This window comes from Nicotiana sylvestris, chromosome 9 (assembly GCF_000393655.2).
Source record: "Nicotiana sylvestris chromosome 9, ASM39365v2, whole genome shotgun sequence".
Taxonomy (NCBI): domain Eukaryota; kingdom Viridiplantae; phylum Streptophyta; class Magnoliopsida; order Solanales; family Solanaceae; genus Nicotiana; species Nicotiana sylvestris.
Genome location: NC_091065.1, coordinates 77,582,159 through 77,608,496, shown reverse-complemented (window position 1 = coordinate 77,608,496; position 26,338 = coordinate 77,582,159). Strand labels below are relative to the sequence as shown.

Here is a 26,338-nt window from a genome sequence, read left to right as displayed (position 1 = left end):
GAAGGATTGAGGTTTAATCGACCTTAGTCAAAGTATTTTCAGTTGAAAATACTTCGACTAAGGTCTGTTTGATTTCAAAAAAAAAAATCCGAATCCAAGTGGAGTTCTAGTCTGAATAAATTTGAAGGTTCAGAGGTATTTTTCTATTTCTTTTGTGTATTCTACGTGTATTTTTGTTTGTTTTAATAACCTGTTAATTTTCATATTTTTGTTTGATTAATTCTGTCATTTTTGTCTCATACCCGTATGTCTGATCAAATAAATGAATTATTTCTGTTGGTTATGTTTGTTCACAATGTGTGTAATTGACTCGATTAAATTCGTCGATTAGTTATATTATGAATTCTCGTTTATAATAATACTGATTGAAATAATCTGCTTCTATAGGCTGTTTGTTGACAATTGTTGTAGATAATCAGTTTAAATTAATACTCGTCAGTTAAATCACCCTTGTTTACATTTCAATGAGTCTGTCAAAATGAATGCTGTGTATATGTTGATTTCTGAGCATTGAGTTTCAGGGCATTGTCAGTATATTGACAATGCTCATGTATTTGTTTGCTTTTTAGTTCAGTTTTGAATTTCAGTTGAAATAATCCTGCATGTTCTGTGTAATGTTAGTGTGTTTTATTCAGGTTCAGTATTCAATTGAGAATCCTCTGTTTAAATTCAATTCTTGTGAATAAATGTGATATACTGTCTCAAATCATAGGATTGGTTATAGCTGTGTTCTGATTTTTTCGTATAAAGACAGTAAAAAATAGTAGGTCAGGGGCATTTCTGGGAATGAAACAGTAAAAACAGTGTGTTAGTGTTAGTGTATTATAATAAAATGTTAGTGGCTATAGTTTAAGATAATAATGGGGAACAAGGGATAATGGGGCTGCATAAAATCAGGATAAGATCATTTAAAGTATTCAAAAGCAGTTTTTAATGGAACTTTCTGATTTTAAAAGAAGAAGGGGGTCCAAGAAGCACTAAAAGGAAATAGGACAGACCTGTATAAGTACAGGGACTGGAAATTTGAAAAGGGATCAGATTTTAAGAGGGAATTTGGAGAGAGAAATCAGTTTTCAGACAGAGATTTTAGAGATCAGTTTTCAGAGAGATTTAAGGAGATTTAGATCAGATTTTGAGAGAGATTTTAAGAAAAAATACACCTAGAGTGAGATAAAAAGAAAGAGAATCAAGCAGAAAATCAGAAATGAAAATCTGAAGAGGAAGAAGAAACAGAAAAGAAACCAAAAGAGAACATTCACACATACACACACAATCTGACACAGATACAATAGCAGAAACAGAAAAATCAGAAATAGGAATTTGAAACAGAAAAGAAACTGAAATCTGAAATATTGTTCTTTCGTTGAATCTGTTCGGATTTATTTGATTCCATTGTTCAGTTAAAATCTGAAGTTTCTTTAAAAATACTGTTACTGTGCATCTGGGTTCCTCGGGTCTTATTATTGCTCAAATCTGTGGAAGTACTGATATTCTGCCAGTATTTTGTTACTGCTGCAACTGCTGAAATTTACTTCTTCTACCTTCATTTCCAGGTACTTATCTCTTAAATTCTATGTTGGAAAGAGATTCAGCATGACAAATCAATGAAGCTTGAATTGCAATTCTATTTTTCCATTTATCTAAGTTTGTTATTATAAATTTCAGTTTTGTTTCATGTTGTTTAATATAGTAGTATGCTTGACATGTTAATTATCAGCTGATCATTCTCTTTTGAAATTCATATAAGTGTTGTAATAATATTATCTATTCCAGAATTTCATTAAAGTATAGTTATGATTGAATTGTCAAGATAGGGAATATGGCATGAAGTTGGCTATTAATTAAGTTTTACGACATTGTTAGGAGGTATAAAGTATTCTGGGAATATCAAGAAAATGCGTGGTTAGTGTATTTCGATTATTTGGTTGTGGATTAAGGCTAGATGATGATTGGTTGCATTTTATCCATATATGGCGTAATAGTGATTATGGTTAACATCAATAGTCGAAAGTGGCATTAGTATATTCCGCTATGTTTGCAAACGTCAAAATATGACGAATAATGTTGTATGCAATATCATCTTATTAAGTCAATTATGTAGATTTGTTCTCTCTCTTAATAACAAATGGCCTGGGAATTTTACAATGCGAATGTTAGTGTTTAGCAATGATTCACATAAATTGAGAATCAAATCGGTTAGATTATATATATACCTTACGTTCAACCATAAGCAGAATTAACAAAATAATTAGGCCTATTAGATTAAAAGCAAGTATATGAGAATAAGATGAGATGTACAAGCACAAATTGCAACATTTTATATCAATGGTAATTAGAAATAGAATTTGCACTAAATAAATAATGAAAATTTGTTCAAAAATACTTCTTCCCTTCATAAATCATTTTTGTTAGTTTCATATACAATTCATTCTTTGGCATATATATATGTTGTATTTGCTAAAAATCATATTTTTATTCTTTTCTTTGAATTTGAATAGTTGGGATGAATATAATTTATACTCGGAAATTATAATCGACGGGCAACATTTAATAAATTGTGAATTCTTTTAAAAGAATTTAAAGGCATCCCTTAAATGTGAATTTCTCAGGAATTTCATATAAAATGTGTAGATATAATAAACAATTCGTGGAAAACCCATAATACCATTAAGAATATTTGGCGTAATTAGGGATACGTTCGCGTAACCTGATTATATTGATAAAAGCAATTCGAATTATGCGTACGCGCAATTTCGAGCGAATATTTAATAAAAAGGATTTCTTCGAGGATGTAAAAATAATTTCATAAAACCCGGGATGTGCAGTTCACTGTTTAAATAACTTCTTCTTTAATTCTTCATCCTCGTTCTCCAGGTGGACGCCTGACTTCTTCTTTTCTCATCCTCATTCTCCAGGTGGACGCCTGATTCCTTCTTTTCTCATCCTCATTCTCCAGGTGGACGCCTGATTTCTTTAATTCTCATCCTCATTCTCCAGGTGGACGCCTGACTTCTTCTTTAATTCTTCATCCTCGTTCTCCAGGTGGACGCCTGACTTCTTCTTTTCTCATCCTCATTCTCCAGGTGGACGCCTGATTCCTTCTTTTCTCATCCTCATTCTCCAGGTGGACGCCTGATTTCTTTAATTCTCATCCTCGTTCTCCAGGTGGACGCCTGATTCCTTCTTTTCTCATCCTCATTCTCCAGGTGGATGCCTAATTTATTTTTAATTTTCATATTTGGTTTTCATTGATTCCAAGAGAGGGTAAGAAAGAAACAAATGTGGCTCAAAATGGGAAGCAAAGGGTATAGTGTTTGGATAGCAGAATAAATTGCCTTTGTCATTCCAATCTTCGAAATAATGCTAAATACAAACATTCAAAAAGTTATGCATAATATCTCTTTACCGCGTCAGAATTGATCGCCATGTCTATGCATTTGCCTTCAATATCTGTTAAGCATAGTGCACCATTCGATAATACTCTGGTCACAATGAATGGTCCTTGCCAATTCGGGGCAAATTTGCCTTTTGCCTCAACCTGATGTGGAAGAATACGTTTCAGCACATGTTGACCCACTTCGAACTTCCGTGGACGCACTTTTTTGTTGTATGCTCTTGCTATTCTTCTTTGATATAATTGACCATGACATACTGCGGCCAATCGTGTTTCATCAATCAAGTTTAACTGTTCCAGACAGGTTTTGACCCACTCATCATCATCAATCTTTGCTTCGGCGATGATTCGAAGGGAAGAGATCTCAACTTCTGCAGGAATTACTGCTTCAGTGCCATATACCAACAAATAAGGAGTTGCTCCTACTGAAGTGCGAACAGTATTGCGGTATCCCAATAATGCAAATGGTAATTTTTCATGCCATTGTTTTGAACCTTCTACCATTTTCCGAAGTATTTTCTTTATGTTTTTGTTGGCTGTCTCGACTGCTCCATTCGCCTTGGGCCAATATGGGGTTGAGTTGCGATGTGTGATCTTAAACTGTTGACATACTTCCTTCATTAAGTTGCTGTTAAGATTAGCACCGTTATCTATGATGATCACCTTTGGGTCCGAATCGACATATGATATTTGAGTGGACAAAATCGACCACAGCTTTCTTGGTCACCGATTTGAATGTTTTGGCCTCAACCCATTTGGTAAAATAATCAATGGCTACCAGAATGAACCTGTGCCCATTGGAAGCTACCGGCTCAATTGGTCCAATCACATCCATGCCCCAGGCAACGAAGGGCCATGGTGCCGACATTGTGTGCAACTCAGATGGTGGAGAATGAATCAAATCTCCGTGTATCTGGCATTGATGACACTTGCCACAAAATTGATACAATCTCGCTCCATGGTAAGCCAATAGTAACCAGATCGGAGGATTTTCTTGGATAGTACATATCCGCTCATGTGGGGTCCACAAACTCCCGAATTTACTTCAGACATGACAACCGTAGCTTTTCTGGCATCTATGCATCTTAATAATCCAAGGTCTGGTGTTCTTTTATACAAAACTCCTCCGCTTAAGAAGAATCCATTTGCCAATCGCCTAATGGTCCTCTTTTGATCTCCTGTGGCTTGTGCGGGATATATCCTCATCCTGATATACTCCTTGATGTCGTGGAACCATGGTTCACCATCAAATTCTTCTTCAACCATATTGCAATAAGCGTGTTGATCGTGGACTCGAATATGTAGTGGATCCACATAAGCTTTGTCTGGATGGTGCAACATTGATGCCAAAGTAGCCAATGCATCGGAAACCTCATTATGAATCCTTGGAATATGCCGGAATTCCACTGATTGAAACCGCTGACAAAGATCATGTAGACATTGTCGGTATGGTATGAGCTTTAAGTCTCGGGTTTCCCATTCTCCTTGAATTTGATGTACCAGAAGATCCGAATCTCCCATGACTAAGATTTCTTGGATACCCATGTCTGCGGCTAGCCTTAAACCCATAATACAAGCTTCATATTCAGCCATATTATTGGTGCAATAAAATCGCAGTTGAGCCGTAACAGGATAGTGATGCCCTGTTTCAGAGATGATTACAGCTCCTATCCCGATTCCTTTCATGTTAGCAGCTCCATCAAAGAAAAGTTTCCAGCCAGGTTTTTCAATTCGCTCCACCTCGTCGATATGCATTATTTCTTCATCAGGAAAATAGGTTTTCAACGGTTCGTATTCCTCATCGACCGGGTTTTCGGCTAAATGATCGGCCAGTGCTTGGGCTTTCATTGCAGTCCGAGTCACATAGATGATGTCAAACTCCGTGAGCAAAATTTGCCACTTTGCAAGTCTTCCCATTGGCATAGGCTTTTGAAAAATATATTTCAATGGATCCAAATGCGAAATGAGGTAAGTAGTGTAGGACGACAAATAGTATTTCAACTTCTGAGCCACCCATGTTAGGGCGCAACATGTCTTTTCCAGATGAGTATACTTAACCTCATAAGCTGTGAACTTTTTGCTAAGGTAGTAGATGGCCTGTTCTTTTCTGCCGGTGAGGTCATGTTGCCCCAATACACAACCAAATGAATTTTCCAAAACCGTCAAGTAAAGAATCAAAGGTCTTTCTGGCTCTGGCGGGACCAACACGGGTGGGTTCGACAAGTACCCTTTTATCTTATCGAACGCTTCTTGACACTCATTGGTCCATTCGACTGCAGCATCCTTTTTCAACAATTTGAAAATTGGCTCACAGGTTGTTGTGAGCTGAGCAATAAACCTGCTGATGTAATTTAACCTTCCCAACAAACTCATTACTTCAGTTTTGTTCCTTGGAGGTGGCAATTCTTGGATGGCTTTGATTTTTGATGGGTCTAGCTCGATGCCTCGCCGACTGACTATGAATCCCAGCAACTTTCCAGATGGAACTCCAAATGCGCATTTGGCAGGGTTAAGCTTGAGGTTGTACCTGCGAAGTCTTAAGAAGAATTTCCTCAAATCCCCAACGTGGTCGGCCTGATGCTTTGATTTTATGATCACATCGTCCACGTATACCTCAATCTCCTTGTGTATCATATCATGAAACACTGTGGTCATCGCTCTCATGTAGGTTGCTCCGGCGTTCTTCAAACCGAATGGCATTACCCGGTAGCAATAAGTTCCCCATGGTGTGATGAATACCGTCTTTTCTGCGTCTTCTTCATCCATTAGAATTTGATGATACCCGGCATAACAATCCACGAAAGATCCTATATCGTGCTTGGCACAATTATCGATCAAAATATGGATATTGGGTAATGGGAAATTATCCTTCGGACTTGCTTTGTTGAGATTGCGGTAGTCGACGCATACTCTAATTTTGCCGTCTTTCTTTGGTACAGGAACGATATTAGCTAACCAAACAGGATATCGAGTGACTCGAATGACCTTTGCTTCCAACTGTTTGGTGATTTCTTCCTTAATTCTCACACTCATATCAGGCTTGAATTTTCTCAGCCTCTGCTTGACAGGAGGCACCGTTGGATCGGTGGGCAATTTGTGAACCACTAAATCAGTGCTCAGGCCCGGCATGTCGTCATATGACCATGCAAAAACATCTTTGAATTCTATGAGTGCTTTAATTAACTCTTCTCGGATCTTTGGTTCGAGATGGACACTTATTTTAGTTTCCCTCGGATATTACTCGTGTCCCCTATATTGATGTCCTTGGTATCACTCAAGTTAGGTTTGATTTTTTCCTCAAAGTGAATTAACTCTTTACTAATCTCTTCAAAAACCTCATCTTCATCATATTCTGATTCATAATCACAATATATTTCTTGAATTATTACTTCGGAACCAGATTGATTTTTAAGACTGGGCTGAGGATTCCTCATGCATGCCATATCACTAGAGCCAGCGTAAAAAGAACTGTACAGAAAAAAGAAGAAATGGAAAAAGAAAACTATCAGGAATGATAATGAAAAAGGAAACTGTATTTTATTGGATGATGAAAGATAACAAGGTTTGCACACTTCAAACAAACTGTAAGATAAGCATTGGGATTACAACCCTGAGGTAACCCAAACAAACTGAAAGAAAATCAAAATAAACTACCAAGACTCCTTTCGAATGGGGAGAGGAGTGGCTTTCCAATTATTAAGCTTTGTTTCTGGCCCAACGAATTGAACTTCTGCGTTGCTACAACCTTCCCCGCTTTCCACCATATTCACATCGTCAAACAATTTCTCGAATCTTTCAATTAATTCCTCCTCAGGATTGACCCGGGATTTAGGAATTGTTGTTATCGGGCGGTTTTTAGCACCGGTCTTGACAAAAGACTTCGACAGACGTGGGACCGGTTTTGGAAGAACCCATGCCTTGTGTTTCAACTTTCTGGCCTTTATCACGTCATTGACAGTGGGTATGAACCCCAAACCGAATGTTCCCCAGTTCTCGGGGAGAGATACTGGTTGTATAATTCCTTGCAAAGATGAGCCCAGACCTTTGCCGGGTATAAAACTGTTTTTTAACATTTCATAAGCTACCATGACTGACGCAGAGGTTATCTTTGGATTCGGAAGGTACTTCCCTTCTGGAATTTTCTCTACCGACACTGTATCGGACACTTGGTATACCCATGGTCCCTGGTCATTTTCTATTCCCTCGACCGGTACAATGGCACTGCTGCGAGCATTTAAACTTTCTTCCCCATGCACAACTATTTCTTGATGATCCCATTCAAACTTGACAGCCTGATGTAGTGTTGACGGGACTGCTTTAGCAGCATGGATCCATGGTCGACCCAACAACAAGTTGTAAGAAACAGTTATGTCCAACACTTGAAATTCCATTGTGAATTCAACTGGCCCTATTGTTAGTTCCAACACTATGTCGCCAAATGAATCTCTGCTTCCACCGTCAAACCCCCGTACGCAGATACTATTCTTCTGGATCCTCTCCTCTTTAATTTTTAATTTGCTTAAAGTGGAGAGAGGGCAGATGTTTGCACTTGACCCATTGTCAACCAATACCCGGGTTACTACGGAGTTTTCACATTTCACGGTGAGGTAAAGAGCTCTGTTGTGCTCGGTACCTTCCACAGGCAATTCATCATCAGCAAATGTAATTTTGTTTGTCTCAAAGATTCTGTTGGCTATTCTTCCCAAATGATTTACAGAGATTTTTTCAGGAACATGAGCCTCATTCAGGATTTTCATCAAAGCCAGACGGTGCTCCTCTGAATGGATCAGTAATGACAACAATGAAATTTGAGCGGGTGTCTTCTTCAATTGATCCACAACAGAATAGTCATGGAGTTTCATTTTTCTTAAAAACTCTTCCGCCTCTTCTTCCGTCACAGCTCTCTTTATTGGTGTTGGATTATTTTTAGTTTTTCTTAACTCTTCGGGCGTAAAACATCTTCCCGAACGAGTCAAGCCTTGCACCTCACACACTTCTTCCTTGACTTCTTTTCCCTTGTACATTACAGTCACCCGTTCATAGTTCCATGGGATGGCTTTGTTGTTGATGACTGGCAGCTGGGTTACAGGTGTGATAATAACCCGATCTGTACGGGCTCCTTCCACGAATACAATGGGTTTGTTAGCAACCCCTGGTACTATCACTTTCGGCCTTTCTTGTTTTGTGGCAACTTTGCTCGATGATCCCTCCTCGACTATCATAGATGGTTCATCACCATTTCTGTTCTGCTTAGGTACCGGCTTCTCCTCTGTTAACTGCTTATCTGGCTTGGCTTCATGAGACTTGATCATCATGACAGTTTGTGACGGCTTCTTTGTCTCCCCATCAGCTTGTATGATTTCTATCATATTGGCCTCTTGATGGGCTGGCATTGGATTTCTATTGATATTGGGAGCTTCGGGGGTTTGAACCTCGAATTTTATTAGTATCAATCAGCTCTTGTATTGCATTTTTCAAATGCCAGCATTTCTCCGTATCATGGCCTGGTGCACCGGAGCAATACTCACAGCTAATGGTGTAATCCAGATTCTTTGGAGGAGGATTGGGTAGCTTGGATTGTATTGGTCTTAGCATGTCTAGCTGTCTCAGCCTGTGGAACAGACTAGTGTAAGACTCTCCCAATGGAGTGTAAGTTTTCTTTTTCTGTTCCCTTTCTCCCCTGAATGCTGGCCTAGGCCTGAAACCTGGTCCGGGATAGGCTCGTGGGTAAGTACTTGGTATGGCAGGAGCACGCCAATTGGCGTGAACAGGTGGCTGATTGTATGCTTGAGCATGGTTAATGGAAAAATGAGGCTCCGAAGGGTGATAGTAGTGTTGGGATGAATCGTGGTGGTAAGTTGATTGGCGAGGTCGTTGTTGATTATAGTAAGGCGGTGAACCTCTGGGTCCTGACCAAATTCCTGAATCAACTACCGCTGCTTCCTCCCTCTTCTTTCTTCTGATTCCTCCTACCCCGCCTTGAATAGCTTGAGTAGTCGCCTTAATCGCTGAATAGCTCATGATTTTATTTGTCTTGAGGCCTTCTTCCACCATACCTCCCATCTTTACCACATCGTTGAATGATTTCCCCACCGCTGAAACCAAATGGGCATAGTAAGTCGGTTCCAAGGCTTGGAGGAAGTAGTCTACCATTTCACTCTCCTTCATAGGAGGATCCACTCTTGCTGCCTGTTCTCTCCACCGGAAACCATACTCTCTGAAACTTTCATTGTGTTTCTTCTCAAATTTTGTCAAAGATAGTCGATCTGGGATGATTTCCAGATTGTATTGGAAATGGTATGTGAATGCCTGTGCCAGGTCATCCCAGGTGTACCATCTCCCATGGTCCTGGCGTGTATACCACTCCAAAGCTGATCCGCTTAAACTTTGACTGAAGTAAGCCATCAATAATTCATCCTTTCCCCCAGCTCCTCACATCTTGCTACAGAAACCCCTTAAGTGGGCTACTGGGTCGCCGTGCCCGTTGTATAGGTCAAATTTGGGCATCTTGAAGCCAACTGGTAATTGTACATTGGGGAATAAGCACAAATCTTTGTATGCTACACTGACTTGCCCACCTAATCCTCGCATGTCTCTGAACGATTGTTCTAGACTCTTGACCTTCCTGAACATCTCTTCTTGTTCAGCATTTTTGGCTGGCTTGTCAATTTCGGTTGGGAGATCAAAACGAGGAGCAGTTGAATGGATTTCGGAGGCTTTGAGGGTGGGCTCCGGGGGTAATATTGGTTGTCCTGGGCCTGGAATGTAGGCTCACTAGGAGATTTGTGGAATGTAGCCGAGGGAGGTGCTACGAAAATAGGAGCCATAGGTGGAGGAAAATATGGAACTGGTTTCGGAGGTGGAGACTGCGGTGTCTGAGAGGTGGTGCCTCGGTAGTGCTGGTAAATGGGGAAATTTGGGGATAATTCAGTGGTAATATTATCCTGAGTTTGGGTCATTGATGGAGCAGGGTTAGTTGGGTAAGACGGGGGTAACTGTCCTGTAGACCAGGCTTGGTACATCTCAGCCATTTGCTGCTTGAGTTTAAACATCTCTTCTTTCATTTTCCCGACATCCATCTCCTCTAGCTCCATACATGTGTCAACATCTGGGATAGACATACTTTCGGGTATTGGTCCTTTTGACCTCGTGTGATAATGATAATATGTCAGTATACTCTTTAGAGAAACTAACTGCTTGAATTCTGGAAATGAACAAACTTGTTAGTCTTGAGAGTTTAACACATATATAGTTACACGTTGAGATGCAATGCTCCTAGACAAATATCTCCTTTCTATTATGCATTTGCTCGGCTGCTTGTGTCGTCCCAGCTTTCTTGAAATTTTTATTGTTACTCACTTTTACTTTATTTATTATATTCCTTATTGTGGTGGTCGAATTATATTATGTCCCCGTATGAATCAGACCTTGCGTAGTTCGGACATGAGGCAAACACTTTTATTCATTATACAAAGATGAACAGACATTATATTTAAAAGCTTTGTAAGAAAATGGCTTGAAACACACACACTTAAATCAAAAATAAAAGATACAATTCTTAACATCTCACAATGTGCCCCACTTTCCACTTGTGTTGTAAATTAATAGATTATTTGCTCAATGTGGGGCTTGACCTGGATGACCTCCCAGCGTACGATACATCCTTTCCAACTCCAGTGCTAGATGACGGGCAAAAATGGGTGCATGCTCTGTAAACCTTTCGTAATCCATTCCTTGGCAGTTTACGTAACTTTGAGAGGTGTAGACCGCCAGGTCGTGGATTTGTGCCCTGAAATCTTGGAGACATTGGTCTTGGTCCTGCAATTGCTGCTGGCGAGTGGTGGCTATATCTCTGACATGGTTTTCACGATCTAGAGCTGACTCTAATAGAGCTCGGAGTCTGGCCTGCTCTAATCTTGCATGCGCTCTTTCCCTGTCGATGTCTGCTTGTTGATGTTCTCTGTTGCATCTTCTTGCCTCTTCTAGTTGTGCACGAAGCTGATCTTCTGATCGTATCCAATGGTCTTTTTCCTTCTTGAATTGTGCCCTGTCTTCTTCGGATTGCCTTACTTGGCGTTCCTTATTAGATCTGGCCTCTTCGTTTAATTGTTGGATCCTTTCTTTTGCTTTGCTCAACGCCCTTTCGTTTTCCGCAAGAATGGAATCATAATCTTGCATTCTTTCAAAAAGATTGGCGATGGTTTTTTGATCCTTCCAGCTCCTCTTTGGTGTCTCAGAAACTCTTTTCATTTTTTGGAATCGAGCATGAAGATTTTCATTCTCACAAGCTAGACTCTTCTTCTCGCCTTCGGCTTCTTGTGCTTGCAAATCTTTCTCCAAACTGAGGCTTCTCAGATTTTCTTTTAGGGCATGGATAGTTGCTTTGTACCCTTTTTCCTTTTCTCCCCAGATCAACCGCTCTTGGATTTTATCATTGAAGTTTTGAACATGGGGTCTTTTTGTTGGCCTTCTTAGCTCAGGCTCTGGTACATCATCCACGCGAGACCGTTTTTCAAACCACCTTGCATATCCAGGATTTATCTCACCCTTTGTAGTGTCTGGGACTTGAGTATCACTTTTCAAGTATCGACATCCATTCCACATCTGCTGAAGTAGAGCCTCGGGAATAGTGGCTTCTGGGTGTAATTCGATTACTTGCATACTCAAATCTTCATCATCAGGAACTACTTGATATCTCCCTAGTTGTCTTAGGACTCTTAGTGGCGCATACGGCTGGATGCTTCTCAATCCCAATAGTAGCAGATAACTATTTGAGGTTGACATGTGTATCACTTCCCTCATCGGGAGCCATCCCAAAGTCCATTCAATCTGATTTGCCGTTAAAGCCTTTAGATGAGATACCCATGCTTCTATCCCTTCTGGAGCCTGATAATTTTTTATTCTTTCCTCATAACTCTCGATGCAATTATCATTGTTTGACCCATACTGTATGATCTTGGGCTGTTGTTGGAGATGTTCAATCACCCACATTTGCAACAAAATTTTGCATCCTTCGAAGACTTTTGCTCCTGATTTACATAAAGTCAAAGCCCGATAAATGTCTGAGAGAATGATGGGGACAAGGGTGTGATTTTCTTTGGTGGTGAGGATTTGCACAACTTTCGCGGTGCGAATATCAATTGTTCGCTCTTTGTTTGGGAAGATCATGATTCCTAGAAAAGCCACCATGAAGGCAAAGCGACGGTGAATCTGCCAAGTGTCTTTGTTTTGCTTGTTAGTAAGGCCTTTCTCATGAATTTCGAACCCATCTGACTTTCCGAACCTTGAATACAAAAAGTTGAAGGAACAACATCCATTGATGACATTGCTTTTCCTGATTTGACTGCTGATGTTCAGAAGACCGAAGAATCGATGTACCGAAGGAGCCTTTGTGAATATCAGGCTTTGATTTCTTAGACTTCCGTCAAAACCAGCATATCCAGCTATCTCCTCTAATGTAGGAGTAAGCTCGAAGTCAGAGAAACGAAAGACATTGTGAACAGGGTCCCAAAAAGTTACTAACGCCGCAATCAGATCATCACGGGGTTTAACTTTCATAATATCCGTGAGATTTCCCAAATGCTTGACGACCCATTTTTGACCATCTTCGCCTAAATCATACCACCACATTTGAAGCTGAAATAGAAACTCTTCTGTATTCGTGGATGGGGGGTTTTGCGTGGTGCTCATTTTGTATCTGAAATTTAATTTAATAAAGTCAAGACTGATTTTGAAAATATACACTAAAAAATCATTTTCAAAAATTTTTTATTTATTAAATACCTTTATTTCAAGATTTAAAACTATTTTTTGGAAATTTTTAAAACAACCCATTTTATTCCTCGGTTCTCACCATGATTTCATTTAAGCTGGTCAACAAGCATGTTCGAGACAAATGAATGCACAAGTAGCAAGTAGGATGCATCAGGATGGTCTTTTGTTTCGGGTTCACCTGTCCTAGACAGACCCAACCCCTGTGTTGAGTCTCCAAGGCCAAATGTACATGATGCAAATAGACGTTCCTACTAGGGATCCGGTACATGGCTGAGTTATTCTAGGTGAAAAACCTGAGGTTGATTGTTCTAAACCTGGCTTACCCAAACGGACAGTTTGAGCCGAAGCGGGGGCAACGTACCGGGAGCACGAAAGTCTACCCGGCCTAGTTACTTGTCCCAACTTCGTCTTATTTGGTATGACTTTAACAGAAAGGTGGGCCACGCGCACGTGTGCACCATAAATTTAGAAGACTCAGAAAGAAGGGGGTTTCGTAGCAGTTGTATATATTCATAATTCAAATAATATTAAAGCGGTAAAAGTGTCATTTAGCACATTGGGCATATATCATGTAAAAAAATCAGATAATAAATAAAGCCAACTATAACAATTATTTTAAGCTTGAATTCTTTAAACCCTAAACCGGAGATTCTGGGTTTTAATAGTCCCCAGCAGAGTCGCCAGAGCTGTTGCACCTCCTTTTTACCGCGCCCGCGGGGCGCATGGGGAGTTTTCTCCAATTGAAGGACAGTCGAAACGGGATTTATTTAATTATTTCAGAGTCGCCACCTGGGAATTTTAAGGCGTCCCAAGTCACCGGTTTTAATCCCTGAATCGAGGAGAATATGACTCTGTTTATTATTCTGCGAACCAGAAATCCTGAGTAAGGAATTCTGTTAATCCGGAAGAAGGTGTTAGGCATTTCCGAATTCCGTGGTTCTAGCACGGTCGCTCAACTGTTTTTATTATTGGCTTAATTATCTTGATTTTTACTAAATACGTTTTTATTGCATGATTTTACTACCGCTTTTACTTATTGTTTACAATTATATAAACGAATTACGCGTACGTATATTCGTATTATATACCTTTCATAATTACGGGGATCATGTCACGCATACGTGTACACAATATAATTGATCATATTATATCCTTTATTACAAATTCATATGTTCGTGATTTAAAATAGAATTAAGAACGTCACCACCCTTATATTTAAACAGTGAACTGCACATCCCGGGTTATATGAAATTATTTTTACATCCTCGAAGAAATCCCTTTTATTAAATATTCGCTCGAAATTGCGCGTACGCATAATTCGAATTGCTTTTATCAATATAATCAGGTTACGCGAACGTATCCCTAATTACGCCAAATATTCTTAATGGTATTATGGGTTTTCCACGAATTGTTTATTATATCTACACATTTTATATGAAATTCCTGAGAAATTCACATTTAAGGGATGCCTTTAAATTCTTTTAAAAGAATTCACAATTTATTAAATGTTGCCCGTCGATTATAATTTCCGAGTATAAATTATATTCATCCCAACTATTCAAATTCAAAGAAAAGAATAAAAATATGATTTTTAGCAAATACAACATATATATATGCCAAAGAATGAATTGTATATGAAACTAACAAAAATGATTTATGAAGGGAAGAAGTATTTTTGAACAATTTTTCATTATTTATTTAGTGCAAATTCTATTTCTAATTACCATTGATATAAAGTGTTGCAATTTGTGCTTGTACATCTCATCTTATTCTCATATACTTGCTTTTAATCTAATAGGCCTAATTATTTTGTTAATTCTGCTTATGGTTGAACATAAGGTATATATATAATCTAACCGATTTGATTCTCAATTTATGTGAATCATTGCTAAACACTAACATTCGCATTGTAAAATTCCCAGGCCATTTGTTATTAAGAGAGAGAACAAATCTACATAATTGACTTAATAAGATGATATTGCATACAACATTATTCGTCATATTTTGACGTTTGCAAACATAGCGGAATATACTAATGCCACTTTCGACTATTGATGTTAACCATAATCACTATTACGCCATATATGGATAAAATGCAACCAATCATCATCTAGCCTTAATCCACAACCAAATAATCGAAATACACTAACCACGCATTTTCTTGATATTCCCAGAATACTTTATACCTCCTAACAATGTCGTAAAACTTAATTAATAGCCAACTTCATGCCATATTCCCTATCTTGACAATTCAATCATAACTATACTTTAATGAAATTCTGGAATAGATAATATTATTACAACACTTTATATGAATTTCAAAAGAGAATGATCAGCTGATAATTAACATGTCAAGCATACTACTATATTAAACAACATGAAACAAAACTGAAATTTATAATAACAAACTTAGATAAATGGAAAAATAGAATTGCAATTCAAGCTTCATTGATTTGTCATGCTGAATCTCTTTCCAACATAGAATTTAAGAGATAAGTACCTGGAAATGAAGGTAGAAGAAGTAAATTTCAGTAGTTGCAGCAGTAACAAAATACTGGCAGAATATCAGTACTTCCACAGATTTGAGCAATAATAAGACCCGAAGAACCCAGATGCACAGTAACAGTATTTTTAAAGAAACTTCAGATTTTAACTGAACAATGGAATCAAATAAATCCGAACAGATTCAACGAAAGAACAATATTTCAGATTTCAGTTTCTTTTCTGTTTCAAATTCCTATTTCTGATTTTTCTGTTTCTGCTGTTGTATCTGTGTCAGATTGTGTGTGTATGTGTGAATGTTCTCTTTTGGTTTCTTTTCTGTTTCTTCTTCCTCTTCAGATTTTCATTTCTGATTTTCTGCTTGATTCTCTTTCTTTTTATCTCACTCTAGGTGTATTTTTTCTTAAAATCTCTCTCAAAATCTGATCTAAATCTCCTTAAATCTCTCTGAAAACTGATCTCTAAAATCTCTGTCTGAAAACTGATTTCTCTCTCCAAATTCCCTCTTAAAATCTGATCCCTTTTCAAATTTCCAGTCCCTGTACTTATACAGGTCTGTCCTATTTCCTTTTAGTGCTTCTTGGACCCCCTTCTTCTTTTAAAATCAGGAAGTTCCATTAAAAATTGCTTTTGAATACTTTAAATGATCTTATCCTGATTTTAAGCAGCCCCATTATCCCTTGTTCCCCATTATTATCTTAAACTATAGCCACTAACATTTCATTATAATACACTAGCACTAACACACTGTTTTTACTGTTTCATTCCCAGAAATGCCCCTGACCTACTGTTTTTTACTGTCTTTATACGAAAAAATCTCACAGCTATAACCAATCCTATGATTTGAGACAGTATATCACATTTATTCACAAGAATTGAATTTAAACAGAGGATTCTCAATTGAATACTGAACCTGAATAAAACACACTAACATTACACAGAACATGCAGGATTATTTCAACTGAAATTCAAAACTGAACTAAAAAGCAAACAAATACAGGAGCATTGTCAATATACTGACAATGCCCTGGAACCCAATGCTCAGAAATCAACATATACACAGCATTCATTTTGACAGACTCATTGAAATGTAAACAAGGGTGATTTAACTGACGAGTATTAATTTAAACTGATTATCTACAACAATTGTCAACAAACAGTCTATAGAAGCAGATTATTTCAATCAGTATTATCATAAACGAGAATTCATAATATAACTAATCGACGAATTTAATCGAGTCGATTACACACATTGTAAATAATCATAACCAACAGAAACAATTCATTTATTTGATCAGACATACGGGTATGAGACAAAAATGACAGAATTAATCAAACAAAAATATGAAAATTAACAGGTTATTAAAACAAACAAAAATACACGTAGAATACACAAAAGAAATAGAAAAATACCTCTGAACCTTCAAATTTATTCAGACTAGAACTCCACTTGGATTCGGATTTTTTTTTTTGAAATCAAACAGACCTTAGTCGAAGTATTTTCAACTGAAAATACTTTGACTAAGGTCGATTAAACCTCAATCCTTCATTTGAATTGAAAAAGATTCCAAGATTGGAAATTTAGGGTTTCAGATCTTGGATTTTAAATCCGAACATTTCCGGGTAGATTCGAAGGGAACAAAAGACGACACAAGGGTGAGGGAAGCCTAGGGGTGATTTGGTGTTAATTTGAAAGGGATCTGATTGAGTTCATTTTTGATTCGAACCTTCAAAAGAAGATTCGAAGAGTTCTGAGGGGATTCGAACCAAACCAAAACTAGATCCATAACGAGGCAGGCTAGGGGATGCTATGGTGTTAACTAAGGGCTGTTTGGTTTAGATCTGAGTTTGGCACGAATCTTCAAATGAAGATTCGAGAACCTTCAGGGAGATTCGAGCCAAGTGGCTAACATATCTGGATAGAGGATGTTCAGGGGGTTCTGGGGTGTTAAGGTGGTGACCGGCGGCGTTGATGCCGCCGGGTTTCAGGCGGTGGGGAATAAGGGCGCTTAGGGTTAGGGGTTTGGTTTCGGAAGGGATGATGAACAGTAGAGAGGAGGGGGGTGTTCAGTTAGGGGCCGGGGTAGGGGTTTGGGCCTTATATAGGGGTGGGGTGGATTGATCTCATTCGTCAGATCAATTAAGATGCACGGTTGAGATCAATCCACTTAACCAAACGTTGTCGTTTGGTTGAAATTCGGGGTCAGGCTGGATCGGGTCAAAGGGTCGGGTAAAGATTATGGGTTAGGTTCGTAGGATCTCAGCCGTTGGTTGGTTTTGATCCAACGGTCCTTGATAAAATGTGACCAAACGTCGTCGTTTGCTCTTGGCCTTGAATTGGACCGGTCCTGGGTTGCCTGGATTGGGCTGGGGGGGTAACTTGGTTTTGGGCCTGGATTTTAATCCAGGTCCGATATTTTTTATTTTTCATTTTTCTAATTTAAATTTCTAATTTTAATTATAAAACAATTTTAACTTCTAAACAATATTAATCACTTTATAACAACTATTCAACATACAGACAAAACATTAATCACACAGTGGAATATTTAAAATAGAACAAAATGCATATTTTTGTGATTTTATTTTGAATCAATGCATAATTAAATCCTAGATATGCATGCAACATGTATTTTATTTTATTTTTCATTTTATTATGACAACGTAAATATTTACGGATATAAGACAAATATTTAACAAACACCACGCAAATTCAAAAATTGCACAGTAAAAGAAATTTATTTTATTTTTGATTTATTTTGGAGTAGTTTTCGTAAGGCAAAAATCACGTGCTCACACCGGGTACATTGAGTTTGTGCGGGGATTTGAGGAAGCAACAACTCATATTTCCAAGAGCTCCTTCAGTGCACAAGTTCTTTGACCTCCTGAATATCAGTAAACAGGTGAAGAAGGCCCATGTAAGCAAAGGGTGTTGTTCGTTCCACTTCTTGTACTTCAGGTTCGGGCACTCAGCTGGGTTCGAACGGATGAAAAGGGGTTGAGCAACAAACAAGATAAGGGCCTTTGGCAAATTCATCGCCGGTTCGCTTTTATTGCGGCATTTTTGGAAATCATGGTTTTTCCAAATAAGGAAGGGACAATGGATACTCGTATGGTCAAAATTGCACAAATCCTCACTACCAAGAAGGATCATACCCATGTTCCGTTAGTACTGGCAGATATTTATCGAGCATTGACATTATGCATAGCTGGGGCTCAATTCTTTGAAGGTTGCAATATTCTTCTACAAATGTGGTTAATCGAGCACCTCCGCCAGCACCCCAAATTCATGAGTTATGGCTCAAGCCCGGATAACTTCATTGAGAGTTATGAGGAGAGGTTTAAAGACTACAGCGTGCCAGAAAAGTTTGAAGCTTAGGTCTCCCACTTGAAGGCTCTCAAAGCAAGTCAGGTCGAGTGGACTATAGGATGGCTCCCGATGACGGAAGCCATATATATGACGGCTACCAGGGGTTACCTGAGGTTGATGGGTGTGAGGAGTATCCAGCCATATGCATCGTAGAGGGTCTTTAGGCAGTTAGGAAGATATTAGATTGTGCCTGAAGATGAAGACCTAACCACCCAGGTCATTGATCTACATCCAGAAGCTGCATTGCCTGAGGCTTTAGTTCAGCAGGATTGGAATGACTGTCGGTATCTGAAGAATGTCACCCAGGTACTAGATGTTGCAAAGGGGGAAGTGGATCCAAATTTTTTTGCATGGTTTGAGAAAAGGTCTTGTGTAAGCAACGAGCCAGAGCCTGAGCCCGAGCCTAAGCCTGAGCCTGAGAGGCCTACCAAGAGACCTCATGTTCAAGCTTTTGACGACAAAATCCAAGAAAGGTTGGCTTGGGGAGAAAAGGAGAAGAAATCTCAAGCCGAGATTCACGCCTTGAAAGAGAAGCTGAGAAACATGGAATTCAACAATGATCTCCAAGTACAAGAAGCCGAAGGTGAAAGAAGAAAGTTGCCCCACGAGAATGAAGCTCTCCGAGCCCAAGTTCGAAAAATGAGAATAGCAACCGAGAACCCGGGCAGGAGCAGAAAAGATGAAAAGCTCATCTACAGCCTTACACAAAAAGTGTGTGACTATGAGGATGATTTGCAAAAGACTGAAGTAGAGCTAGCAAATGCCCGAGTGAAGTTAGCTAAAAATGCGAAGGGACGGGCCAGTTTCGTTTAGCAACTGAAGGAGAAGTATGACAGGGGAATAGTGAGTATAAAGAAAAAGGTCAATGTCCTTGAAATGAAATGGCCAAGCAGGCGAGAGACTTCAAAGCAGAAAGGGAGCACTGTTATGCCCTGATGGTGCAACTAGAGAAAGACCTTCAGTAGCTTCAAGAGCAAAACCATGCAGTCAAACAAGTTTTGGATGCCAGATCTCAGCAGATCGGACGGTTGCTACAGGAGAAGGGTATTATCAAGGAAAGGGTTAGAAGAATTGTGGACTACATTGTGATGAAATGCAATGAGTGTGAAGATATGACCAGGTCAATGTTCTTCGCCTCAATTATGATTTTTGTCCGACAGATCATGGATGACTTGTTTTGCCTCCAAGAAGACATGGCGCAAAGGCCTGCAGCCAGGCTAACTGGAGCAACAGTTGAAGCACTTATGTATTCTTGACTTTGTTTGTTCGAGTCTGTTTTTGTCTGTATTGTCAATTTTTAGTTTATTTCGAGTCTGTATTTTCAATTTTCTTTTGAAGTTGTCGGTCCACTCATCGAGTCTGTTAGTCTTTATGTTTAAATCTGTAGGGGAAGTTGTCGTAATCAAGATGTTTTATTTTATTTTGTTTTATGAAATTTAAAAACCCCAAAAATGTTTTTTTTATTATTTATTTTGCACATGTTCCCAGAACTACGCTTGGTCTGATTCATGCGGCGTCATGATATGTAGGAAATACCCATAGGATTCGATCATAACTTTGAAATGAAAAGAAAAGAAGAAAAAAAAGGAAAGAAAAACAAGAAAGTTGTGGGAAAGAAAAATGGTAAAACAAGAAAGGAAAATGAGAGAATAAAGGATAAAAACAAGAGTCAAGCAAGGAAAAGCAGGAATGAAAAAAAGAGGAGAAGAAAGTGATATTGTAAATTAGTGAAATTCGGGATGACGCAAGCAGTCGTTCAAATGCATAATAGAAATGTTTAGCTGCTTAGGTGCATTGCATTCCCAACGTGCGGTTGCCTCTCTCTTAAGCCCTTAATCGCTAACAAGTTTGCTTGTTGTCATCAAGTTCAGACAGGTGGTTAGTTTGTTTGGTATTCTAGCAACTCACCCGTACAACACCAGGTCCAAAGACAAGTTGATCATGGCTAACCAAGAACTGGATGCAAGTGTTATTGATCCGTCAATAGAGGGTGAAGAGTCTGATGTTAATCTGAAAGAGGCGTTATATAAGTTGAAACACCAGATGGCAGAGATGTACCAGGCATAGGTAAAAGGGCATCCACCACCATCATACCCCGCCAACCCTGCTTTCGTCCCGCCGTTAGCTCAATCCCAAGAACCTCCCACTATTGATTCATCTCCAGGTTTCCCCCATTTACCAAACCTCCCACTGTTGATTCATCTCCAGGTTTCCACATTTACCACCACTACCAAGGCACTACTTCCCAAACCCCACAAGCACCACCACCCAAACCAATCCTATACCTCCCTCCACCAGCCACCCCTGTTTTCGTGGCACCCCCACCCGCTACACTCCATCGATCCTCCAGTGAGCCCATATTCCAGACCCAAGATAACCAATACTATCCCCCAGATCCTACCCTCAAGGCCCCAGAACATTACTCCTACACTCCTCGTTTTGACCTCCCAGTTGAGACTGAGAAACCACCTAAAAACCCAGAGCAAGAGGAGATGTTCAGGAAGGTAAGAATCCTGGAACAATCATTCAGAAACATGCAGGGATTGGGAGGCCAGGTGAGCGTGGCCTACAAGGATTTGTGTCTATTCCCCAATGTTCAGTTGTCGGCGGGGTTTAAGATGCCAAAGTTTGATTAGTATGGCAGGCACGGAGACCCGGTGGCCTATTTGAGGGGATTATACAGTAAAATGAGAGGAGCCGGTGGGAAAGATGAGTTATTGATGGCGTACTTTAGCCAAAGTGTGAGTGACGCGACATTGAAGTGGTACACTCGTCAAGATCACAATAGATGGTACACATGGGATGATTTGGCCCAAGCATTTACTCGTCATTTCCAGTACAACATCGAGATTGTTCCAGATCGTTTGTCTTTGACTAAGATTGAGAAGAAGCCTAGTAAAAGTTTCATAGAATATGATTTTTGCTGGAGAGAACAAGTGGCAAGAGTTAATCCCCCGATGGAGGAGAGCGAAATGGTGGAGTACTTTCTACAGGCTTTGGAGCCTACCTATTTTGGCCATCTGATATCGGTTATAGGCAAGTCTTTCAACGAGGTAGTGAAGATGGGTGGCATGGTGGAAGAAGGGCTTAAATTAAGCAAAATCATGAGCTACTCGGCTATCAAAGCAACTACCCAAGCCATTCAGAACGGTACTAGAGGAATGATTGGAAAGAAGAAGAAAAAAGATGTGGCAACAGTTGATTTAGGATCGTGGTTTGGACCTAGGGGCCCGTCACACCATTATACCCAGCCTTGACCCCATCACCAAGCTTACACCCAAACCCCATATAATCCACCCCAACACTACTTCTCGTCCCCAGACCCTCATATTTTTGTCCACCACGCCCAGACATATACTCAATCTCCTGCCTACTCACAATGGCGTGCCCCAACCCCGCTAAACACCTACCCAGCATTCAAAAATGAGAGGTCACAGTGGAAGAAAAATTTCACCCCATTGGGGGAGTCTTATACCAGTTTATTCCATAGATTGAGGCAGTTGGATATGCTGAGGCCAATTGAGTCAAAATTGCCCAACCTTTCTCTAAAGAATCTTGACTACTCCTTAAGATGTGAATATTATTCTAGTACTCTGGGGCATGATACGGAGAAGTGCTAGCATTTGAAAAATGTCATCCAGGAGCTCATTGACACAAACCGGATTGAAGTCCAGACTCTAGAGGCACCTACCATTAACCAGAACCCATTGCTAACTGATGAGGAAACAAATATGATTGAGATAGTACACAAGGGGGGAGCCCAAAAAGCCTTCACAAACCGTCATGATGATTCAGTCTAGTGAGGTCAAGCTAGTTAAAAAAACAACGGTTGAAGGATCAGTGAACAAGTTGAGCAGGACAAACGGCGAACCATTTGTGGTAGTCAAGAAAGATCCCCAAGTGATGTTGCAGCAAAGCAACAAAAGTCAAAAGTAGTTGTGCCAGGAGTGGCAAATAAACCTATCATAATTATAGAGGGTGCCCATACGGATCCTGTCATCATCAAGCCTGTAACCCAGCTACCAGTAATCAGCACCAAGGCTATCCCATGGAACTATAAACGGGTGATAGTGACCTATAAGGGAAAAGAAGTGAAAGAAGAAGTCAATGAGGCTCAGGGATTAACTCGTTCAGGGAGATGCTTTTCCTAGGAAGAGTTAAGGAAAGCTAAAACATCCAGAGATAACCCAGTTCTAGTAAAGAAAGCATTCACTGAAGAAGAAGCGGAGGAGTTCTTGAGGAAAATGAAGGTACAAGATTACTCCATCGTGGAGCAGTTGAGAAAGACGCCTGCTCAGATTTCCTTGCTATCATTACTGATGAATTCAGACGAGCATCGTCGGGCCCTGATGAAAATTCTGAACAAATCTCATGTCCCCGACAAAATTTCAGTGAACCATCTGGAAAAGATCGCTAACAAAATATTTAAGGTGAACATGGTCACCTTCTCTGATGACGAGTTGCCTGTGGAAGGTACCGAACACAACAAAGCTCTCTACCTTACGGGAAAATGTGAAGATTCTGCGGTCACCAGGGTGTTAGTTGACCATGTTTCCAGTGCAAACATCTGCCCTCTCTCTACTCTGAACAAGTTAAAAGTTGATGATGAGAGGATTCACAAGAACAACATATGCGTCCGAGGTTTTGATGGTGGAGAAAAAGACTCGGTTGGTGATATAGTGCTTGAATTGACAATAGGACCGGTGGAATTCACCATGGAGTTCCAGGTACTAGACGCAACTATCTCTTACAATTTGATGTTAGGGTCGACCTTGGATGTCGACCTTGGATTCATGCCACCAAAGCAATCTCATCCACTCTGCATCAGATGGTCAAGTTCGAATGGGATAGACAAGAGATCGTCATGCATGGTAAGGATAATTTATGTGCTCACAGTGATGCCTATGTCCCGTTCATTGAGGCTGAAGATGAGAAAAGGCCTTGGGTCTATCAAGTGTTTGAAACAGTGCCGGTCGAGAAAGTTCCAAAAGGGAAATGTGTTCCAACTCCAAAGAGAGCCTCTGCATCCATCATGGTGGCCTCTGAAATACTGAAAATGGCCTTGTGCCAGGTAAAGGTCTGGGTGCATCCTTGCAGGGTATCATACAACCAGTGTCCCTACCTGAAAATTTGGGTACATTCGGTCTTGGATTCAAACTTACAGCGGCAGATGTGAAAATGGCTAAAAGGTTGAAACAGAAGGCGTGGGCACTTCGAAGCCTATCCCGTGTCTCTCCAGGTCTTTTGTCAAGCCCGGTCCCAGGGAACGCCCAGTGACAACAGTTCCAAGTTCTATGGTTGACATTGATGAGAGTTAATTGAAAGGTTCCAGAGGTTGTTTGATGATGTAAACATGGTGGAAGTTGGAGAAGGTTCTAGTAAAACGGACATGCAGTTCGTCGGGCCGAATGTAAAGCTTAACAATTGGAAGGCTACTCATCTCCCTACCTAGAAGGAGTCTTGGTAGTTTGTTTTGTTTTCCTTTCTATCTGGGTCATTCCAGGGTTGTGACCCAGATTTTTATTTTTCATTTGTTAATGTACAAACCCTGTTATCCTTTATTTTCAATGAAATGCAATTTTCCTTTTCCATCATTCTTGATAGTTCTTGTTTTTTATTTTCTTTTCTTCTTTGTACAGTTCTTTTTATGCTGGCTTCAATGACATGACGTGACATGCATGAAGAATCTTCAGTCATGTTTTAAAAGTCAATCTAATTCTGAAATAATAATCCAAGAAATAGAGTGTGATGATGAATCAGATTATGACGAGGATGAGGCCTTTGAAGAGATTAGTAAGGAACTAAGTCATTTTGAAGAAGAACCCAAGACTAACCTGAATGATATAGAAGCAATCAATCTAGGGGACCCAGATAATGTTAGAGAAACTAAGATAAGTGTCCATATTGAACCGCAAATAAGGAAAGAAATAATTAAAGCATTGTTCGAGTATAATGATATTTTTGCATGGTCGTATGATTACATGCCAGGTTTGATTACCAATTTGGTGGTCCACAAATTGCCAATTGATCCAACATTCTCTCCCGTTAAGAAGAAGTTGAGAAAGTTCAAAACTAACATGAGTGTGAAGATTAAAGAGTAAGTCACGAAGCAACTTGATGCAAAGGTCATTCAAGTCACGCGATATCCCACGTGGTTAGCCAATGTTGTGTCTGTGCCAAAGAAATATGGTAAGACCACAGTGTGTGTTGACTACCGTGATCTCAACACAGCAAGTCCAAAGGACAATTTCCACTGCCAAATATCCACATTCTGATTGACAATTGTGCCAAACATGAGAGTGGCTCTTTTGTGGACTGCTATGCCGGGTATCATCAGATTTTAATGGATGAGGAAGATGCGGAAAAGGCGGCATTCATCACGTCATGGGGATCATATTGCTACCGAGTCATGCCTTGTTTGAAAAATGCTGGGGAAACTTACATGAGGGCAATGGAAACCATATTCCATGACATGATACACAAGGAGATTGAGGTTTACGTGGATGATGTGATCATAAAGTCCATGAAGCAGTCCAACCACGTCAGGGATTTGAGAAAGTTTTTTCAGAGGCTCCGCGAGTACAATCTTAAGTCAACCCTGCAAAGTGTGCATTTGGTGTTCCATCTGGGAAACTATTGGGGTTCATAGTTAGTCAGCGAGGCATTGAGTTGGATCCGTCAAAAATCAAAGCTATCCAGGAATTGCCACCGCCAAAGAACAAGACCGAGGTGATGAGTGTGTTAGGGAGGATGAACTACATCAGCAGGTTTATTGCTCAGCTCACGACAACTTGTGAGCCCATCTTTAAGCTGCTAAAGAAGGATGTTGTAGTCAAATGGACTGATGAGTGCCAGGAAGCATTTGATAAGATTAAAGAGTATTTGTCGAACCCGCCTGTGTTGGTCCTGCCGGAACCCGAAAGACTTTTGATTCTTTATTTGACAATCCTGGATAATTCATATGGTTGTGTATTGGATCAGCATGACATTACTGGCAAGAAAGAGCAAGCCATCTACTATCTCAGCAAGAAATTCACATCTTAGGAGGTTAAGTATACTCCCCTTGAGAGGACATGTTGCGCCCTGACTTGGGTAGCACAGAAGCTGAAGCATTATTTGTCATCCTACACCACTTACCTCATCTCTCGCCTGAATCCCCTAAAGTATATATTTTAGAAGCCTACGCCCACATGAAGGCTCGTAAAATGGCAGATTTTGCTTACGGAGTTTGACATCGTATATGTGACTCGGACGACGATAAAAGCCCAAGAATTGGCCGATCATTTGGCCGAGAACCC

The 26,338-nt window shown here is 39.8% G+C and overlaps 1 protein-coding gene across 1 annotated transcript; it reads left to right on the top strand.

Annotated features, from left to right (window-relative positions):
- Window positions 1–21,727: 21,727 nt before the first annotated feature.
- Window positions 21,728–26,084, top strand: LOC138877806 (uncharacterized). The gene is made up of 8 exons (XM_070157446.1): window positions 21,728–22,093; window positions 22,682–22,783; window positions 22,898–23,104; window positions 23,192–23,767; window positions 23,869–24,111; window positions 24,725–25,137; window positions 25,272–25,645; window positions 25,690–26,084. The coding sequence occupies exons 1-8, from the start codon at window positions 21,728–21,730 to the stop codon at window positions 26,082–26,084; spliced, it is 2,676 nt and encodes an 891-aa protein (XP_070013547.1).
- The last annotated feature ends 254 nt before the right edge of the window (window positions 26,085–26,338 follow it).